The sequence below is a fragment of the Candoia aspera genome, chromosome 6 (genome assembly GCF_035149785.1).
Source record: "Candoia aspera isolate rCanAsp1 chromosome 6, rCanAsp1.hap2, whole genome shotgun sequence".
In the NCBI taxonomy this organism is placed as follows: domain Eukaryota; kingdom Metazoa; phylum Chordata; class Lepidosauria; order Squamata; family Boidae; genus Candoia; species Candoia aspera.
Window position 1 is genome coordinate 83,338,302 of NC_086158.1, and position 18,605 is coordinate 83,356,906.

At 42.4% G+C, this 18,605-nt stretch overlaps 1 protein-coding gene across 1 annotated transcript in view; it reads right to left on the reverse strand.

Moving 5' to 3' along the window:
* TET1 (tet methylcytosine dioxygenase 1) overlaps positions 1 to 11,457 on the reverse strand; it is an 88,690-nt gene extending 77,233 nt beyond the window's left edge. The window contains exons 1-2 of the mRNA XM_063307547.1: positions 11,235 to 11,457; positions 2,345 to 4,369 (exon numbers count right to left, since the gene is read on the reverse strand). Of these exons, the coding sequence (XP_063163617.1) occupies positions 2,345 to 4,255 (1,911 nt within the window). The 5' untranslated portion in view covers positions 4,256 to 4,369; positions 11,235 to 11,457. The remainder of the gene's footprint in view (positions 1 to 2,344; positions 4,370 to 11,234) is intronic.
* Between the last annotated feature and the right edge of the window lie 7,148 nt (positions 11,458 to 18,605).

Sequence of the window (18,605 nt, forward strand, 5' to 3'; positions counted from 1 at the left end):
TCTAACATTATTGTCTAGGTTAAACGCTTCCCTGCTGGTCTGGCCAATTTGCTTATAGCTCCATCCACTGGCTAAACTCAGAGGCCCGCCTGGATCCCGGCTTGACATCTCTGAGATCCCAGGCTTGCAACGTGCCTGAGAGTCACGTCTGACTCCCCCTTAAATGAACCCAAAAGGACAGTTTGGAGACAGCTATTTTTATTGCAAGAAAACCCGACGTTACACTGCTCCTTTTCAGAAAGATGAGAAACGACATCTATTTTTCCCCCTTTTACAGGATTATTGTAGTCCTTTATATTTGTTCTGATAGCAAATCAGTATGGTATTTTACTCTTTTACTTTTTCATTTCCAGTAACTAAGTTATTATGATGCCAAAGGACTAGGTTGTCAACAAGCAGATGTAAATAATCAGGGTTTTTAGCATGCGGTAATGTTCAAAGGTGGGAAGCATCTGCCTTTCTAGGTGTTGCTGATCTAGCTCCTATAAGTGCAGCCAATGGTGCAGTAAACTGGATGTTGTAGTCCAGTAACATCTGGAAAGCTCTAAATCTCTCACCCTAGAATTGGTTACAGCAGTGCAGTAGAAAGGTTGCATTTCTGTGCGTAACAGAAAATTTAGATTAAGGCAAGAGGGGGGGAAAAGTAATTCCAACAGGATAAGTGGATGGACACTAGATGGTAAGGAGGTAGAACAAGTGAGTACATTTAAGCATTTGGGTATCCAGTTTACTGAAATACTATCACAGAAAACACATATAGTATCAACAAGGATGACAGCCATGAGATCAATGAGAGCCATTTGCTCCTTCTTCTACTCAAAAGGAGGACGGTTAGTACAGCCTGAGCTTAAGATCTTGCAGGGGAAAACCATCTCACAGTTGATATATGGGGCCCCAATTTGGGGCTTCAGTAAACCAGAAGAATCAGAAGTGGTCCAGAATAAATACGTAAGATCAATCTTAGCCTTACCCCCATCTATACCAGCAGTAATGTTGGGATTAGACATGGGCCTTCCATCAATCAATATAAGGGTAAACAAAGCAATAATCTTATATTATAGGAAACTAGTCCTCATGCCCAATACTTATTTGACAAAACACTGCCTCCACGAACAATTTAACAGTAATAGATGGATGAATTCGTCTAAAACTATTTTCACAATTATCATTAGATCAGGAACTGCTGAATGACATAAATTACCATACATAGGGACTATTTATTTTTAAAGATTTTAGACAAGATAGAGAGCAGGTATGTAAGCTCAAGTTAGCCAAGTGGTATCGATTTTTTTTAAAGTCAGACAATGAATGTCATATTACTTAGTCTCTTACATCCCATTCCCTGAGACAAGCTTTCACAGAACTTCATTTTCAAACAATGCCAACAGCTTATTTGGATGGAAGATATAAAGGATTACCAACTACACACCGATTATGCACTTGTAATAACTCACAGGTGAAAGATTTGAGCCCTTACTTACTATTTTGCAGTTTACATCAGGAACCTAGAGCTAGATTCATCATGCCTTTGTTAATCCAACTGAATCATTCTTGTTTAGAAAAAAAAATCTATTTTCTGTTGACTGATGTTGATGAAAATGTAACTAAACAAGTTTCATTGTTTGCAATGGCCGCAAGGAAGATACAAAAGCAGATGTTGACAAATAATGCTGTTAATATTAGAGGGGATACATTTAACTGATATGGATTGTAATTTTATATGAATTTTGCTAAAACCTATGGTTGCAAATAAATGTATGTACAACAACAGGTTGAGTGGTGAAGGGAAGCATAATAAGGTGATCCTTTCTGCTTATGCTGGAGGTACAGACTTGACAGTGATCAAGCTCTAAAATACGGTAAGACAACATTGTTATAAAACAAAATGTATATATTAAAAGGGAAACAGAAAGGCACTTTTGAAATCAACGTGGATCATCTTTCTGAATGCACTCCATATTGGAAGTGTGCCACCATCCTGAAACAAATCCGACCAGCACCAATCAATTATCAGAACAGGACAGAACTGAGTGTTAACCATCTCCTTTAAAACATTACTCACATCAAATACTAAGTTATTTTAAATGAAATTTTGCTAACAAGGGAATAAATTAATTACCTCTTTTGAAACTTCTGTTCTTAATTGTTTTTCTGGATTTGCTCAAAAATGATGTGACGTGCATTCTACTTAACGCCTGCTCTGTAACTGAATCCATGTGCAAACCTTTCAGTGGACCTAATACCGTCAGAAATCCAACCATTTTCTCTCATTAAGGGCAGAAGAATTTCAAACACTTAAATCAAATCACAGTAATTCAAATGGTATTTAAGCAGATCTGTTTACCTCTACAGGCAGCCTTAAGGATGGAAGAGATGGTGGAGGCTTCTTCAGTTCTTCACATTTTCTCTTTTTACATATCCGGTGACTAGTTTTGCGTTTCCTACAACAGCTACACTCTTCACAGTTAGTTTTCCGCAGACAAGGTTCACAGACTCCACAGCGCCTTCTTTTTTTCTTTTCTAGCACAGGTTGCAAAGAGGCAAGGCACCCACCAGTTGGAAACTCAAAAGATAATGGCTCAGATGCCACAGATGGATTGGCGTCACATTTCCTGGGATCCTGGGTATAGTTTGTGGCTTTTCCATCTCTTCCCAACTGCGGCAAGGGATCCAGAGGCTTTGGAATGGATTTGTTAGGTAGGACTGTCCTTGCATCTTTCCCCCCTCCTATACCCAGTAGTGGCCTTGAATTATGGGATTGTGAAAAAGTTTCTTTGAAAGCCCCACTGCTTACTAGACTTGAGCTGGTGGTGTTTCTTTCTAGATTAAAGGGTGCAGAGGCTGGATCTAAAATTAATGTTTCTGCAGCAATCCTTTCAAGAGTCCGTTCAAGATCTTCCAAGATGAAATTACTCAAAGAAATGCTAGACATTTGTTCACAGACTGACTGTTCGTTTGGTTGGTCGCAGCTTGAATACATTTGACTGGGGTAGAAAGAAGAATCAAGTGCTTGGTCGCCTGGCACCAGCTCCAAGTCCCCTGGTATAGGAGGGTCTCCTACAAGGCCTGGTTCTTTTAAGCAAGCTTCTGATACAGAGGCACACTGCAAATTCTTCTCTTCTGTAATAAGAGGCTCAGCGTCTGGTTTGATCAGAGGTTCCGATAACACACATGGGTCATCCAGATGCAATTTTGAAATCAGTTCAGAGGTAATCAAAACGGCAGCATCGGATTCACAGGGAGTTAGCACCATATCATGTCCAGTTTTGGAATGAGATTCGACAGAGGTCTCTGGTCTTTTCTTATACAACACTGGGTTTGATTCTGAGGAAAGGCTCAGCATGGAAATGGAATGTGAACAGAAATGTTCTGGGTGGACAGGAGATAAATTCAAGTTACTCTTGGCATACGGTTTTACAGATGTTCCTAATTCACTTTCCTGTACCCTTAAAGTAGTGTCAAAGTCAAGGTGTAAATCGGGGAGAAGAGGCTCAGGCAAAGTTTCATTTGAGGTATTAGTAAACAAATCTTTCAGGGTCTGCCCACTGGATACAAATTCTTTACATTTGTGTTCTTCCTTTAGTATTCCAAAATTACAGGTATCCATCATGCCATTGTTAGAATCAGAATTTTTGGGAGAGGGCACTGTCCTTCTCTTTTTGGCTTGATTATCATCTACAGAGGACCGGCCTGCTTCCTGAGAACATGGAGTCTTGTCTCCTTTGGGAGAAGGTAATTCACTATTCAAGTTTAAGTCTCGTGCAAAAGCTCTCGTAGTCTGTTCAGCTTCTTTCCTTTCTAATGCGCAGGAAATTCCTGATCTGGGTTTTCCTCTTTTCCCTGAGCCACCCTTCTTAGCTCTTGTGATTGTCGATGCTTGAAACAGTCTATGGGAAAACGGTTTCCTACGAAGAGTCATGGAAAACCCGCTATAGCTCAAAGGAGGCTGATTGTGGAAGAGAACATTATCAGTTAATTCCAGATTCATCCAAGACGTTCCAGAAAAGGCTTTGGTTACACTGCTCCGGAGAAATCGGCATGACGAACTTAGTGGAGGTTTATGTCCTTGGGAGTTTTTCTTGCCATCCTTCTGTTCTTCTGTTAACTTTCTGTAGCTTGTAGAACATTCCGTCTTTGAGGACACTTTCTTGGCATCTTTTATTCCTTGGCAAGATTTCTTTTTAACGGGACTCGGTTTCTTTTTGCTTATCTTCTCTTTTTTAATTAATCGTGAAGATCTGGCATCCCTGGCCATTTCTATCAAACTCTAGATGCGACACTGGAATTAGAGTTCATGGAGCCTTGCAAATGTTCTTCATTTCAAAAGGAGCCTGCATGTTTGTCTGGACATTCTCTGTATAATACAGAGCTGAAATAGAAAGAAAAAACACCAAAGTATTGTGAAGAACGATAGTGTCCACACAGAAGCTTTAAAACATTCATGTCACTTTTCATTATCTCTCTGGTCTCAACATCAAATTTGTAAGGTACATCAGTAGCTGCACAGATTGAAAAATAAGAGGAAAAGTGATCTAGCTAGCAGCTTGCCTTAGGCACAGGGGGAAGAAATGGAGCAAGACAGTCCTGTTCATAGTTCAGTTTGTTTAGCTCCTATGCTATGGAATAATATTAAAAGTGGTGCATGTTTTCTTGGCAGCAAAGTCTGGAGGAAGCTGGCTTTCTTCCATCTGGTGCTTTATTTTTTTGTAGTACTGTATATGGTGCCTTACTTTTTAAGGAAGGCTTGTGTTCCCCCAGATCCTAAGTAATGCTAGAAAACAAGCTAAGCAGAAGGCTGATCTGCACGGAATTCATTGAAGACCATTTTAAGTGGAAAAGGAAAGCTACCTCCCCCACTTTAAATTGACGAACACTGAAAAATGAAGCAAGCAACATGAGGAGTTGCAACATCCCCTTCCTGTAAGCCAGTGTTTCTCAACCACAGCAACTTTAAGATGTGTGGACTTCAACTCCCAGAATTCCTCAGCCAGCATGGCTGGCTGGGGAATTCTGGGAGTTGAAGTCCACACATCTTAAAGTTGCTGTGGTTGAGAAACACTGCTGTACGCCTTTCAAGCAGTCTTGGCAAGTTTCAGAGATAAGAAATTGGAAGCCCCAAAACACTTTGAAATGGGAAGCACCACCATCTTCCACGCCCAACAACTAGGCACCACTTGCTTTGCTCAATGTCTTACCCACCAGATATTTTACCCTGTTACGCCAAGAGGGACAATACAGAAGATCAGCAGAATTTACAGAAATGAGAATCCAAAAGCAGCTCCTTGCCAAAGGATATTTTCTCTCTCTTTTCTATCTGTCCATCCACCTCCTGGGCCTGGGACAATACGTAGTGCTATCTGCTAGCAAACATCCATCTCTGTTTAGTTTCCCTTGGCTCCTTCAAAATGTTTGTTTCTTGACTGGGTGTCACCAGGACTGGCCCAAACCATTTGAACCCCTAAGGCAAAACATTAGTGCTGTACCTTTCATCAGACTTCTCCTTATCTCCACTTCAAGACCTTGCAGAGCAGAACTTTATTTTTTTTTAAATTATTATATGCTTTTTTGCTTATTCCTGCAGAGCAGAACTTTACTGATTTTGCCCAGAACACCGAGTCACATGGATCAGATCTCTTGACAGGTCCAAAATATACTGGTAGGGTACAACCTGTTGAGGTTTTCCTACTAACAGATTAAGACTGCTATATGTGCCTAATCATTTTGGCCGGGTTAAAAGGTTGTATTAGATTGTCTCCTCTCACGTGCTTCATGCAAATCACCTGGGGGGGGAGGAAACCTGCCCGGACTTGTTCTCACTTCCTCTTTGCTGGCAATGTAGGTGAGCAAGGCTTGCTCCAAAGGGAGCTAAGTCCTTTAAATGTTTTGCTTTTGTTTTTTGCTTTCTGTAAATAAATTTTTATAGAAATGCTTGGTGTGTGACTTTTTTGACCTCTCCTGGGCTAAAGGCTTTCCCAGCATTCTGCCAACACAACCTCATCTGACCTTCAGATAAAGATGCCTCTGTGCCAGAGTTTGAAAATCCCTTCATCAAGATATGTTTTCTTGATTGTGCAACCAATAATGGGTTCAAAGGGAAGGTGTTCAAAGTAATGTGCTAACAAACAAAAAATAATTCTGCAGCAGAGGGGTAGGCAAACATACAGCCAGTTTAAAAAAAAAAGGAAATTCTGAGAGCATGCCTTGGGTACCTTGAGAAAATGGTTTCTAGAAATGGAGTTGCCTACTCACAAAATGGCCACCATTATGAATGCAGTCAACCACAAAACATCAATTAATCCAAAAGGAAAATGGTGAAAAACTGTTCTCTAACCCCAGGAGTGCTTTTTAACACCTACTTTTGTCTTATTTTTCTGAGCAATAAGATATGGGGTGCAGTCACCCACCAATTTTAGAATTCCTGTCATGTCTATGTGGGGTCCTGAGGAATTCTTGCAAAACAAGGATCCTGGTGTTTTGCTTTGCAGGTCCCAAACTGCTATATCATTATCCTGGTTCATTTTTTAAATGTTGGATTGGGGTCCCAGCCATACAGCTGCCAAGGGAAACCCTTTTGCCTCTCCCTGCTCTAACAAAGAAAGTCAAAGTACCGGACTCCACATTCTGCAAGCAGGTACCTCTGGTGTTCACCTCTGGTACTTCCAATGAAAGCTGCCATCTTCAACACAGTGTCTATCAAATGGATACTCCCCTAATTTGGCATAGAACAATTTCATAACTAATAGCCCAAGGATCATTTTTCTGATCCAGGAAAAGTGTTCCCAACAGCTTACATTGCCTGACATTTGCTTAAGAACTGTTGGTGCAGAAGAGAACCTCAGAACATTCTTGAGTTGGGATTTCCAGAAATGGCAAGCAGCATCACGCAGCTTCAGCCCCATAACAAATGCCGTATTGACAACTGACAGATATATCAAGATGAAAGCTAGGTCTAACTTGAATGACCTGGTTCCAGGAGTAAAGTTCCAAACTTGTTTTGGAATTTGACAGTTGCTTATTGAGAAAGCTGTGTTTTGTATGGGCTGTCTTTACAACTGTGCTTCTGGAATATCTAGATCAGTGTTTTTCAACCTTGGCAGCTTAAAGCCATGGCTGGCTGCAGAATTCTGGGAGATGAAGTCCACACATCTTAAAGTTGCCAAGGTTGAGAAACACTGATCTAGAGGGAGAATCAATTTCTCTTCTAGGTCCATTACTGTTCTGTTCTTTTGTGTGGACCTTCTGCACTGCCACAGTGCAACGGAGGTCCAGACTCCATCCATACATGTTTACATGGGAGCAAATGCAGATTTTCTTAGGTTTATGGAATAGGATGATTTGTATTGGTAGCCCACTGTTTCTTCTGGAAGACACCATGTTTTTTTGTTTTTTTTAAAACTGGGTTAAAAGCCGCCAATCTGGCCTTACAGCAGCTGCCAGTTAAAACCACCCTGCTAAGCTAGGTGGAACAATGATTTGAACAGGACATAGCTTTACCAACAAATAGATCTGAAAAGTGACTATTGCCTACAGTTTCTATGTTAGATAACATACATGGTCCAATAAATTGGAATTAAAATACTTATTCAGAAGTAATATCTAATTACTTCAGTGAGGCTTTCTCCCAAATATAGCTCCCAACTATGCATATATTAAACTTGAATCCTATTCATCTGGGAGTTATCCATAAAATCACTTCATGTTTTACAGAATAATTTTTCAGTCAAAAGGCATGCCTCTCATTTGAGTGGTTTGCAATATAAAAGTAACTAGTAGAGGGGCAACAAGGAGCAATGGAAAAGAAAACGGGGGATTAAAAGAAAATGCAATTTTTCCCATTGTAGGCTTTCAAAAATGCTTAAGGGAAGATGGTTTTCTTGTTGCCCCATGGTAGCTAGGAAAATGAAGCACAGCATGAGTAGAAATAAAAATCAAATGCCAAAAGGTGCAGGCAACCCAAGAATGGGAAAGTGTTGATCCTGAGAACAAGATGAAGAAATGATTGGTCCAACTATTACATTACTATTTCTATACATACGAAGAAGCAAACACGTTTTTTTCTACTGGGCCTGCTCAATACCACAAAGAGGAACCATTAGACAGGGAACACCAAACGGCATCCCAGAAGGCAGTGACAAACCTTTTCCTCACTGTTCCCAAGAAACATGCATCAACGTGCTCACCAGGAGTCGACTTGACTTGGGACCTTCAATTTTTTTCCAGGAAGTCTGGAAAGATTTCCTTCTGTGCTCCATCCAGCCAAGACAGGCTGCCTATGTATTTCAACACCTTGATGAGGCCTCCTCAACTACTGTGTGGGTTTCAAACTGGCATTAACCTCTGCTGGAAAACCTAGGTGGACATGAAGCCTAATAGATTGGACTATGGCCAATAAAACCATTCTTGGGGAGTCCTTGGTGCTGAGCTTGGTTGTTTGCTTGCAGACGTTTCATTACCTGACTAGGTAACATCTTCAGTGCTAGTGGGGTATTGTTTTCTAGCAATCTAGCAAACAGTCTAGCAGAAAACAATACCCTAATCAAGGAACTACCAAAGGAAAAAACCACACCCCCACCAACACTGGCAGGCCAAGCTACTGTATATAAACAGGGAGCAAACCCCACACTCGCACTGAAAATGTTACCTAGTCAGGTAATGGAACGTCTGCAAGCAAACAACCAAGCTCAGAGAGCACCAAGGACTCTACAGTTCAGCCCTGAGCTACAGATATGCTCTTCTGTTAAAACCATTATTTTCTGGGAAAAACAGATGCTCCATATGCTGCTTCAAGACTCAGGATCATGACACCTTCAAGTTGCTTCCAAAGGGCTTTTAGTTCAGCCCTCCATCAAAAGCCACAGAACACCGTTCTTTTGCTTATTAATCCTGTTGGTGAGGAGAGAGATTTACAACCAGAAGATGACTTTATCTGGACCAGTCATAACACTGAGGCAGCGCAGCTGCACAATAAAACTGCTATCTGGAACCAGACACAAATTCCATAATGCTTCGGCAGCAAGTTCTCTGTTGTCCCTGAATCAATGGAAACATGCAACACCCAATCATTTCATAAAGACATTACTTAACAGTGGCCTGTCACCCAATCATTTCATAAAGACATTACTTAACAGTGGCCTGTCAGTTACAACTCACTGATGACTCTTAAAGGAAGAGAAAGTCGGTCTAAATAACTCTCTAAATAAATGGTATTTTAAGCCAAGCTGATTGTATCTTTTGTTTGCTTTTACAGTTTGGCAACTGCACATCAGCATTCTCAGAAATGATTGATTCTTCAACAAGCGTCTGTTGTTGCAACAACCCTGTCCCCACCCTCCACAACTGATTTGTTCCACAATATTTAAGGAACACTTCACACTTTAATCAGGCTGTCTAGCCGCGTACCAGCACCAATGGGTGCCGCTGATAACTATAAAGAGACAGACCTTCCAAATTGCCCACTCTATTCAAATATGCAATCTGAAGGGAAATCTCCAGAAATGCTGTTTGACTGCGCAGCCAGATGATCCATTTCAGCATTCAAGCAGCTGCAGGTCAGAGATATTCAAAATATTTATGGCATTACTAAATTGCACGTTTTTCCAGACTGGACATCCATAATGTAACTTGGCCAACAACAGCCCCTGCACATTTCATGCAGGAATGCCGGTACAGCATACACATTTTCATCATGGTGTAGCACCCTAAAAGTTAAAGGAGGCAACTTCCTTGAAAGTGTAATGCGCAAGAGGGAGCCACACGCTAGAGAGAGCTGTGATCAATCGCTGTTCCTCTGCACATTTCTTTGAGTGCTCAAGGATACCTATCTCCTCTTGAGAATCTCTGCTGGGTGATTAGGACGCAGTCTTTTCTTTTGCAATTAATGAAACCCTGGTGCATCAAAACAGAAAATGCACATTTTGAAAAGCTAAACCCCTTCATTGGTCTCAAAAACCAAGTTTTCGACATTAAAGCTGCGCTCACCCTGCAACTGCTGCAGGGGCAATCAGGATAGCATGTCTCACCATGTCATGCAGATGGCATTTCTGCTCAATTCCTCAAGAAGGCATCCTCCAAAATCAATCAATAGCTTGAAAGCCGCTGGCCACCCTTTAAGAGCAGACCAAGCAAGAGCCCTCTTCTCAGCTTCGGAAAGTTCTCCACTCACTTCCTACTCCGTGCAGAACTAGGCAGCATTTGGGGAAGCCCAACTAAAACCTCTTCCCTCACTTTTGGCCACAGGCGCTGCAAGGGCCAGAATAAATAAGGGCCAAGGGGACGGCGCAGGTAGGAAGCAGCGAGGCAAGGCGCCCGCCCTTCCCCACCGCTGCCTAGAATGAGTCCCGCGGCTGAGGAACTGCACACGGAGATACTACTCCTTTCTCCAGAAGCAAGTTATCAGCAATTGGGGGGAGGGCCAATCCAGGCCTCGGTTCTCATTTCAAGCAGATGGCTCCCTGGAGGGCGGGGGTCGCTTCTCCAGGGCTCAGTAGCCCGAAGTGGCCTAGAGTCACGTTGTTCAAGAGGGGCTGAACAGCAAGCCAACCAGTTAAATTCCATTTTACTTCTTGACAATGCAAGTGCCCAAACTGCCTTTGAGGTCAGCCAAAATGGGGAGTGGAAAAACGCAGACCCAGAACCTAATTTAACTCCCTCGGCTCTTCAAAAACACAGGGAAGCGATTTAATCCCATTCCCTTTCCCCCCCCCCCCCCGTTTAAAGCGAGGTTTAGAAGATGCTCTTTAACATTTTTTCCGCTCTCCCCCCACCCTGCAAAATTGAAAGCTTAAGAAAATAGAGGCGGCGGCGGTCAGGCTGCTGATCTGTCCTTTAAATTGTTCTCTCTTTGTATGGAGATTTAAAACAGCTTTGCCTGCCCGACGGGTTTTTCTAGGCAGGCTCCGGTAGCTTTAAGCCAAATTTGCAGATTCTTGGACGCCTTTAAAAAAGGTAATACATTATATTGGGCCGTAATTTTCCTAAGCGACGAAAACATTCAAACTATCCGCCTTCCTCTCCTTCCCCAATCATCGGCAGAAAGGTTTTTGGCAGCGTGGAAGGCTTTGGCCAACTTTCTCCACGTCTCCGCTACAGGAAAGACGATCCGGCTTTGGGGAAAGGGGTCTCTTTTAACCAACCCGAACCCGCTAAGAAGTTTCACAGGCGAAAAACGCTTCGGCACATCATGTCCTCCTCCCCACATGATCGGCTTCTCTGGGGATCGATCCGCTGATACGTACCAGTCTCGCAGCGTTTTCAGGAAGAGACTAACAGGCATGGCTTTGCATTCCGCGACTGCAGGAAAGCAAGTAAACCTCCATGGCTCATCCAGCCAACTGGTATTTGCGGACAGGAGAGGGGGGGGAAAAACCCCTCCAAAGTAAAGAGAAACCCACCCACCCCCCGACCCCGAGCAAGGGGCAAAGAAAATGTGCTCTCCCCGGGTGATTCGTAACTTCCCCGGCCAGACCCGCTGGGAGGGAGGCTCGTCCGCGTTGCGCTGCGCCCTGCAGCCGGACGGAGCCCCGGAGCGGAAGGTAAAACGCGAGCCGGATCTCCACTTTGGAGTGGGATTGCGCACCTCTCCCAGCCTAGGGTTCGGTCAGCAGCCCAGGCTTTATTCCGAAACGGGCCAGCAACCCATTTCCTCGTTAAGAAGCCAGAGCCTCGCTTTTGACAGAATTGAGATGTGTATATAATATTTTCAGTCCTCAGACTTACACCCCACCTGTGCTTCGATTTCCACATATTAATGGAAACAGAAATCCTAAGGAAACATAATTTTTTAAATACTTTTTTTATCCCGCCTTTATTATTTTTATAAATAGCTCAAGGCGGGGAACACACCTAATACTCCTCCTCTTTTCCCCCCAATAACAACCCTGTGAGGTGAGTTGGGCTGAGAGAGAGTGACTGGCCCTAGGTCACCCAGATGGCTTTCATGCCTGAGGCTGGACTAGAACTCTCCCTCTCCTGGTTTCTAGCCTGGTGCCTTAACCACTAGACCAAACTGGCTGTAAATGATTGGCACCCGCACAATACCACAGCAAGCAGGATTTGAACCTGCACGGGGAGACCCATTGAATTTCAACTCCAATGCCTTAACCCAGTGTTTCTCAACCTTGGGAACTTTTAAGATGTGTAGACTTCAACTCCCAGAATTCCCCAGCCAGCCATGCTAGCTGGAGAATTCTGGGAGTTGAAGTCCACACATCTTAAAGTTCCCAAGGTTGAGAAACACTGCTGTAAGATGTTAGCCCCAAAATTGAGTTAAGTTACAAAGCATGGATTTTGCTCCTGGAGGCCCCCAACATTTGCATCAAGGTTTCTTCTACTCTGGCTATTTCTAGTGCTTTATCCAGGGTGAAGTCATGCTGTCCCTGCAGTTCCCTTTTCAGCATAGTGAAATGTTTGCTGCACACAATCCTGAGACTCAAAGTTCTCCAAATTCACATATTTGTGAGAGGCTTTTTAATTCCATAGCCACAAATCAACATTCTCTTCTACTCCTTGAGTTCTGGTGAAAAAAAAACATATGTCTCCCAAAGGTAATGCTCTTCCTAGGGATAAAATATGTGTCACACTTTTCTACTATTATTGGCAGTTTTTGTAGATCTGCCTCCTGAAAGGGGTTGTAAATTGTCTCTGGAAAGTGACCAAAACAAAGCTCACTGAAGCTGTTTTTTTTCCCCTGCTCAGAAGGACCAGCAATCAAATACAATTGAAATGCCTGAAGCCCTTTATACCAATTCTCGGCAGCATTTCCTCTGTTACCAGCATCTGACAATTGGAAGTGAGTTTAGGGTTCACTTACTTCTGAAACCATGGAGCAATTGCTGGGCCAGCAGCACCCCAGCAGGTCCAAGGTCCACAGTTGAGTCAAAAGCCCTTATCTTCGCAGGAAGACAGAGCAACACACAGAACAACCAGTACAGGTATAACAATAACCAGCAGGACCCTACAAAAAGTGATACATTTGGTATCTGAGATAGATGAACAGAGGCAGCTATCTAACGGGCATCTGCTGGCTAATGGGGAAGACATGATCCCCTTATGCCACACCCGCTTAGAGAAGCCTCCTGCCATCACCTCTGCTACTACAATTGTACTTTGACTGCAAGTGTCACCAGATCCTTCACCAGCTGCATCAGGCTTGTGCTGGGAGAAATCTGGCATGATAGCTCAGCTGTACCACTTCAGGCTCAAGCTGTTTTTGCAATGAAGTCTCCTGTGACTGCTCCAGCATGGGGAACCCTGGCAGGCTGTCCTCCATCTGCCTGCCCGTTGCTTCAGGAGCATCCTGCCCACAACTGGAGTCAGCTCTGTGCTGCACGCTTGGCCCAGTCACTCAGCTCTCAGTGTTTCAACCTTTGTGACTCTTCTCCACCTTCATCCCCCACCTTCTCCCTTCATCTTCCTCTGTTCTTTGACACACATATACCAACTCCTCATAATGCCATCTGTGGTTTCCTTACTCCAGAGGCCCCATCCAGTCCTTCAGAGCAATCTCCTATTCAATGAGCACCTTCACTCTTCCTGGTCTACTCTAGTATCCCCCAGTCCTTATGGTCCAACTACTCAATACATAGTTTATGGAGTTTGTTATTAGCCACTTCAAGTTAATTACTTATTGATGTAGATAAGCTATGGATACTTATAATGAAATAGAGGGAAGCTCTTTGAAACACTTAGGTAGTACTTTTATATACATACCTATATGTACCAGTGATTATATGACTGTATATTTGGGTTTTGTTGTTGTTTTTTTCCCCTTTTTTCTTCACAATCTTGTTTTGTTTTTTTCTATTTGTGTTCAACTAATAAAGGCACATTTTTAAATGTGCCTTTATTAGTTAAACACAAATAGAAGGAAAAAAAAATAAAGATCTTCCAGTCCAAATCACCACCAACATAGCCTATCAGCTGCTATACAGGTAGTCCTTGCTAAATGACCACAATTGGGATTGGAATTTTAGTTGCTAAGCAAAGTGGTCATTAAGTGAATCCAACCCAATCTTACAACCTTTTGTGTGGCAGTCATTAAGTGAATCACTGCTGGTGTTAAGCAAGCCATGTGGTCATTAAGTGAATCACATGGTTCCCCATTGATTTTGCTTGCCAGAAGCCAGCCAGGAAGGTCGAAAATGGTGATCATGTGACCACAGGATGCTGCAATGGTCATAAATGTAAACTGGTTGCCAAGCTCCCAAATTGTGATCATATGACCGTGGGGATGCTGTGATGCTCATAAGTGTGAGGACCAGTTGTAAGTCATTTTCTTCCTCCACCATCATAAGTCTGAACTGTCACTAAACGAATGGTTGTTAAGCAAGGACTACCTGTAATGGTATGTGGGAATGACCTTGAGAGACAGGAGGGAGAGCTACAGACTGGATAACCATGAAGTAAAAGATATCTCAGCCCACAGAAAGGAGAATGGTGTGGGAAATATTTCAGAAGGACCCTCCCTAGTTTTCCAGAGAGTAAAAGGAAAGGAGGGGAGAAATACTTTCAGTTTTGCAAGATTCCATTAATGTAACCTTACAGTAAAGATAGCTAGTACTCCTGGTTGTGCTGCTTGTCTAGACTACATTGCAGGGCTAACATCTCCATTCTACCATTCTTCTAGACCAGTGTTTCTCAACCTTGGGAACCACGCTGGCTGGGGAATTCTGGGAGTTGAAGTCCACACATCTTGAAGTTCCCAAGGTGGAGAAACCCTGGCCTAGACAAAAATATTCCAGCTTCCACCCCTGAGAACATGCTGAAGCTATAGCATCCCATCACAAGCACCATACAGGCAAAACCAGGCTAAACCCACACCCCAGGTGGAGAAGTTAACAACATTAACAAAATTATCAAACCAGAAAAACAGGAAAAAAACCAAAGAAAATCCCTAGTGAGAAGGAATGGGTTGCCTGAGCACCAACTTAGTTTTTAAAGACTGGGTGGATAAGAATAGGAAAAGTATGATAAAGGCCATCCATGTAAGCTTCAAGGCCCTCCAGAGATGGACTTCAGGCACCAAACAGACAGCCATTTAATTTCATTTGGCAGGATGCTTGGAGCAGAGCCTCTGAACAGGATCTTGGGGTTCAGAGAGTCATCTGGGGAAGGAGGCTGCCTTTCAGAAATTTGATCTCAAGCTATTAAGTGTTTGAAACTCAGATTGGGTCCAGAAAGGCCAAGAGCAATTGATAAAGTCCTATTGTAATATGATTGACTCTCTCAGGCCAGCAAGGCCAGGCAACTTTGTTTCAGATTAGTTTCTAAACCATTTGCAACACACAATTTTTTTTCCACTGCATAATAAAACATATTGTAGGCCAGCCTTTCTCAACCTTTTGACCCTGGAGGAACCCTTGAAATATTTTTCAGGCCTCAGGGAGCCCCTGTACATTCAGGCTCAAATATAGGCCAGAAGTTACAAAATTATGATATTCGTTTCATGTGTAGGCCTGTATATATGCATTAACAGTGTTCTTAAGCTAAAAATAAAGAATGAAACTTACCTCTTTAATGTGAAGTTGCACAAATTTGATTTTTTTTTTAAATAAACCGTGAGATCCCAGGGATCCCCTAGTGACCTCTTGCAGAACTCTAGGGTTCCACAGAACCCTGGTTGAGAAACCCTTGTGGTAGGCTGAGTTTACACATTGCCCTAAACCATGGTTTGTATTGAAAGAAATAAAAATGGCTAGGCTTACAAAATATATTAAGACAAAATCAAACAAACCACCGCATGGGATAATATCTTCTATAAACTAGGGTTTAGTTCATTTGGCTTTGACTTAACATATTGTGAGCCTAGTAACTGTGGTTTCTCAACTCTGATTTCTGGCTCAGCAGTTGTGTGGACACAGCCATTTTGATATCTATGACTTTAGTGTGCTGTGTGAATCCATTCCGGGGTGGCTTAGTCAGAAAAACACAGCTATCAAAATGAATGCATAAACTCAGTCATTGCAATGCAGGCTGTGAAGCTGTATGGTCAGGTTGCCTCATCTGGTCCGGCAGAAGTAGAATGGCAGCAAAGCGACATGGGGCATGCACCTTCCTTTCTTCCAGCTGCCATTTGAATTTTTGCAGTCCAGATCAGGGAGTCTTAGCATAAGAAAGAGAAAGAGTTGGGATGCTGGCTTCGTAACCTAGCTTAGATTTATTTATTCAAGCATTTCTGAGGCAGTGCATATCTGGGCTGGGTGCTATCAGCCTTAGCCATGTGAAGCACCTTCTCCTGCACGTCTTACATTGCCCTACTGCTCTTAATGGAGGGTGCAATTCCTCACTAGTTATCTACTCCAGTAGTCAGTCCCCTGTCAGACTAGCTGATCCCTGGATCTGGCTATGCAATAAGGGTAACACTACCTTGTTCTTTGTCTCAGGAAGCAAAATGTCTTTGGGGAGCTCCAGGTGATCTCTCTAGGTTACCAACCTACCAACCCTCAATGTAGGACAGTGTTTCTCAACCTTGGCAACTTTAGGATGTGTGGACTTCAACTTCCAGAATTCCCCAGCCAGCCTTGCTGATGTAGGACATAAGAGCAATGCCCAATCTTGTGAAGATAAAAAGGGCATTGAGACACTGCATACATAGTCCATTTGGGAGAACTTTGACAACATGAGGCATTTTCTAAGTTGCTTTGCAAAACCATGAAGGGAAATTGTGTCGACCTCAGTTTTATGCTGATATAAAATTCATAGTTTGAGCTCTCCTAAAACAAGAGTTGGAGTTTTGTTAGTGGTTTTGAACAATGGTCCACAGCACCAACAAAAAGATGCTTTCTTGGCCCTGAAGCAAGCCCTGGATCCTGTCTTCAGATGAGTTCTGCAGTTACTGAAAAAGCCTATTGCCAGAGTAGCAACAGAAGGGGATATTTGCACTGCTTTCTCAGTATGCCAGTCTAGTCACCATTAACTGATGAGAATTTTTGCCTGCAAACATTTTTGGAAAGCCTGAAGCAAGATGTGCCAATATACCGTAGCATTCATAATTATATAGGGAAAATAAAAAAGGAAAAAGAAGAAAACTACTGTATGTATTGGGAGTGCTTCAAAGTGAAAGCCAGAGTGAAATGTCACCCTTCCTTTTCCATTACACAATCGGGGTGTCCGCAGAGTATGGTCAACCAGATAACGGCTGCCCTCTTGACTTTTTTTTAACCATATTCTGTGGTTAACCCTGGTTAACTAAGGCATCTCTGGGCACGGTTGGGGCGGGGTTAAAAAAAAGAAATCAAGATGGCAGCCATCACTGTATGATTGAAGCCCCAACATTTTTTTACGTGTGTTGCTAATAAATTATTAACAATTAACATTTCTTTATTTAAATAATAATAATTATTAAAACATACTTTACAGCCAGCACAGGAAACTTGCTGTTTTCTGGATTCCAACTCCCATCAGCCACAACCAACATAGATAATAAAACGGCATCCTTTTACTGTGACATTCGGCTTCACTGATTGTAGTCCAGGGTAAGATATTTGTTAGTCTGAGATGTCAAAAGATTAATGCAGGTACCCTTGGGGCTATTTTCCTTTTTGGTAGATCTAGAAGTGTGAAGTTTGTGTCAAATTGTTTGCAGCCAGTGTGGTGTAGTGGTTTGGGGGTTGGATATGGATGTGTAGTGCTTCAGATTGAAAGCTAAACAGATGCTTTGCAAGAGGCCCATTTTAGGCTTTGGATCCATCACACTGCATGTTCCTAGCCTGGCAAGAACTAGGGAGACTGAGGATAAAGAAGGGAGATCCCTGGATTACTTTGGGCCAGTTGTTCTGTTTTAGTCTGGCCCAACTCACAGGGGTAGCTGTTATAGAAACAAAATGGAGAGCTCCAAGTGAACCAGAAGCTCTTGCCTGAATGACAGCAGCTGTAGCAAGTAGGACAACTATAGCTGACAATGAAAATGACAAGAGAGCTAAGAAAATTAAGATGCAAGAAGGTGACAAAAGTGGTGAAGTTACTGTAGTTAGATGGTCCTCCTTCTAAAGGGCATGTCCTTCCTCTCATGCACTGGGAACATGAAGAAAAGACCACTCAAACCATCATATCATAACAACCCATAAGCAAAATACACAAAGACTCAAAAGGAGAGGCATAGATAGGAAGCGCCCATTACATTTATTTATTTATTTATCATATTTATTCACCGCCCATCTCGTATAACAACGACTTTGGGTGGTTTACAAATGAATAAAAAGCATAAAAGATACAGTATAAAATATAAATATATATTAGAGGGAAATTAATGCATATCTCCAAGGGCCACAGAAGCATAAAGGGTATTATTGAGGGATTTTAATTTCACTGGAAATAACCAAGCAGTTAATACATTTAAAGAAGCATATATAGCTTTCAGAGTCTGTAATGCTGTTCTTATTTCAAAACTATTTAACTAGAGCTAGTTATGACCAACAGTATTACTGAATAAAACAAACAAACAAACAACCACTTGTGAAACTGAAAATAATGCTGAGAATGAGCAGTGCTGGAAACAAACAAAACAAAACATATTAAGTACATTCTGAAATTTGGCTACTAGCCAGATCTCCCTATTGTCATTGGGAGACACTAGGCACAGCGCAATTAACTGCAGGCCTAACACAACA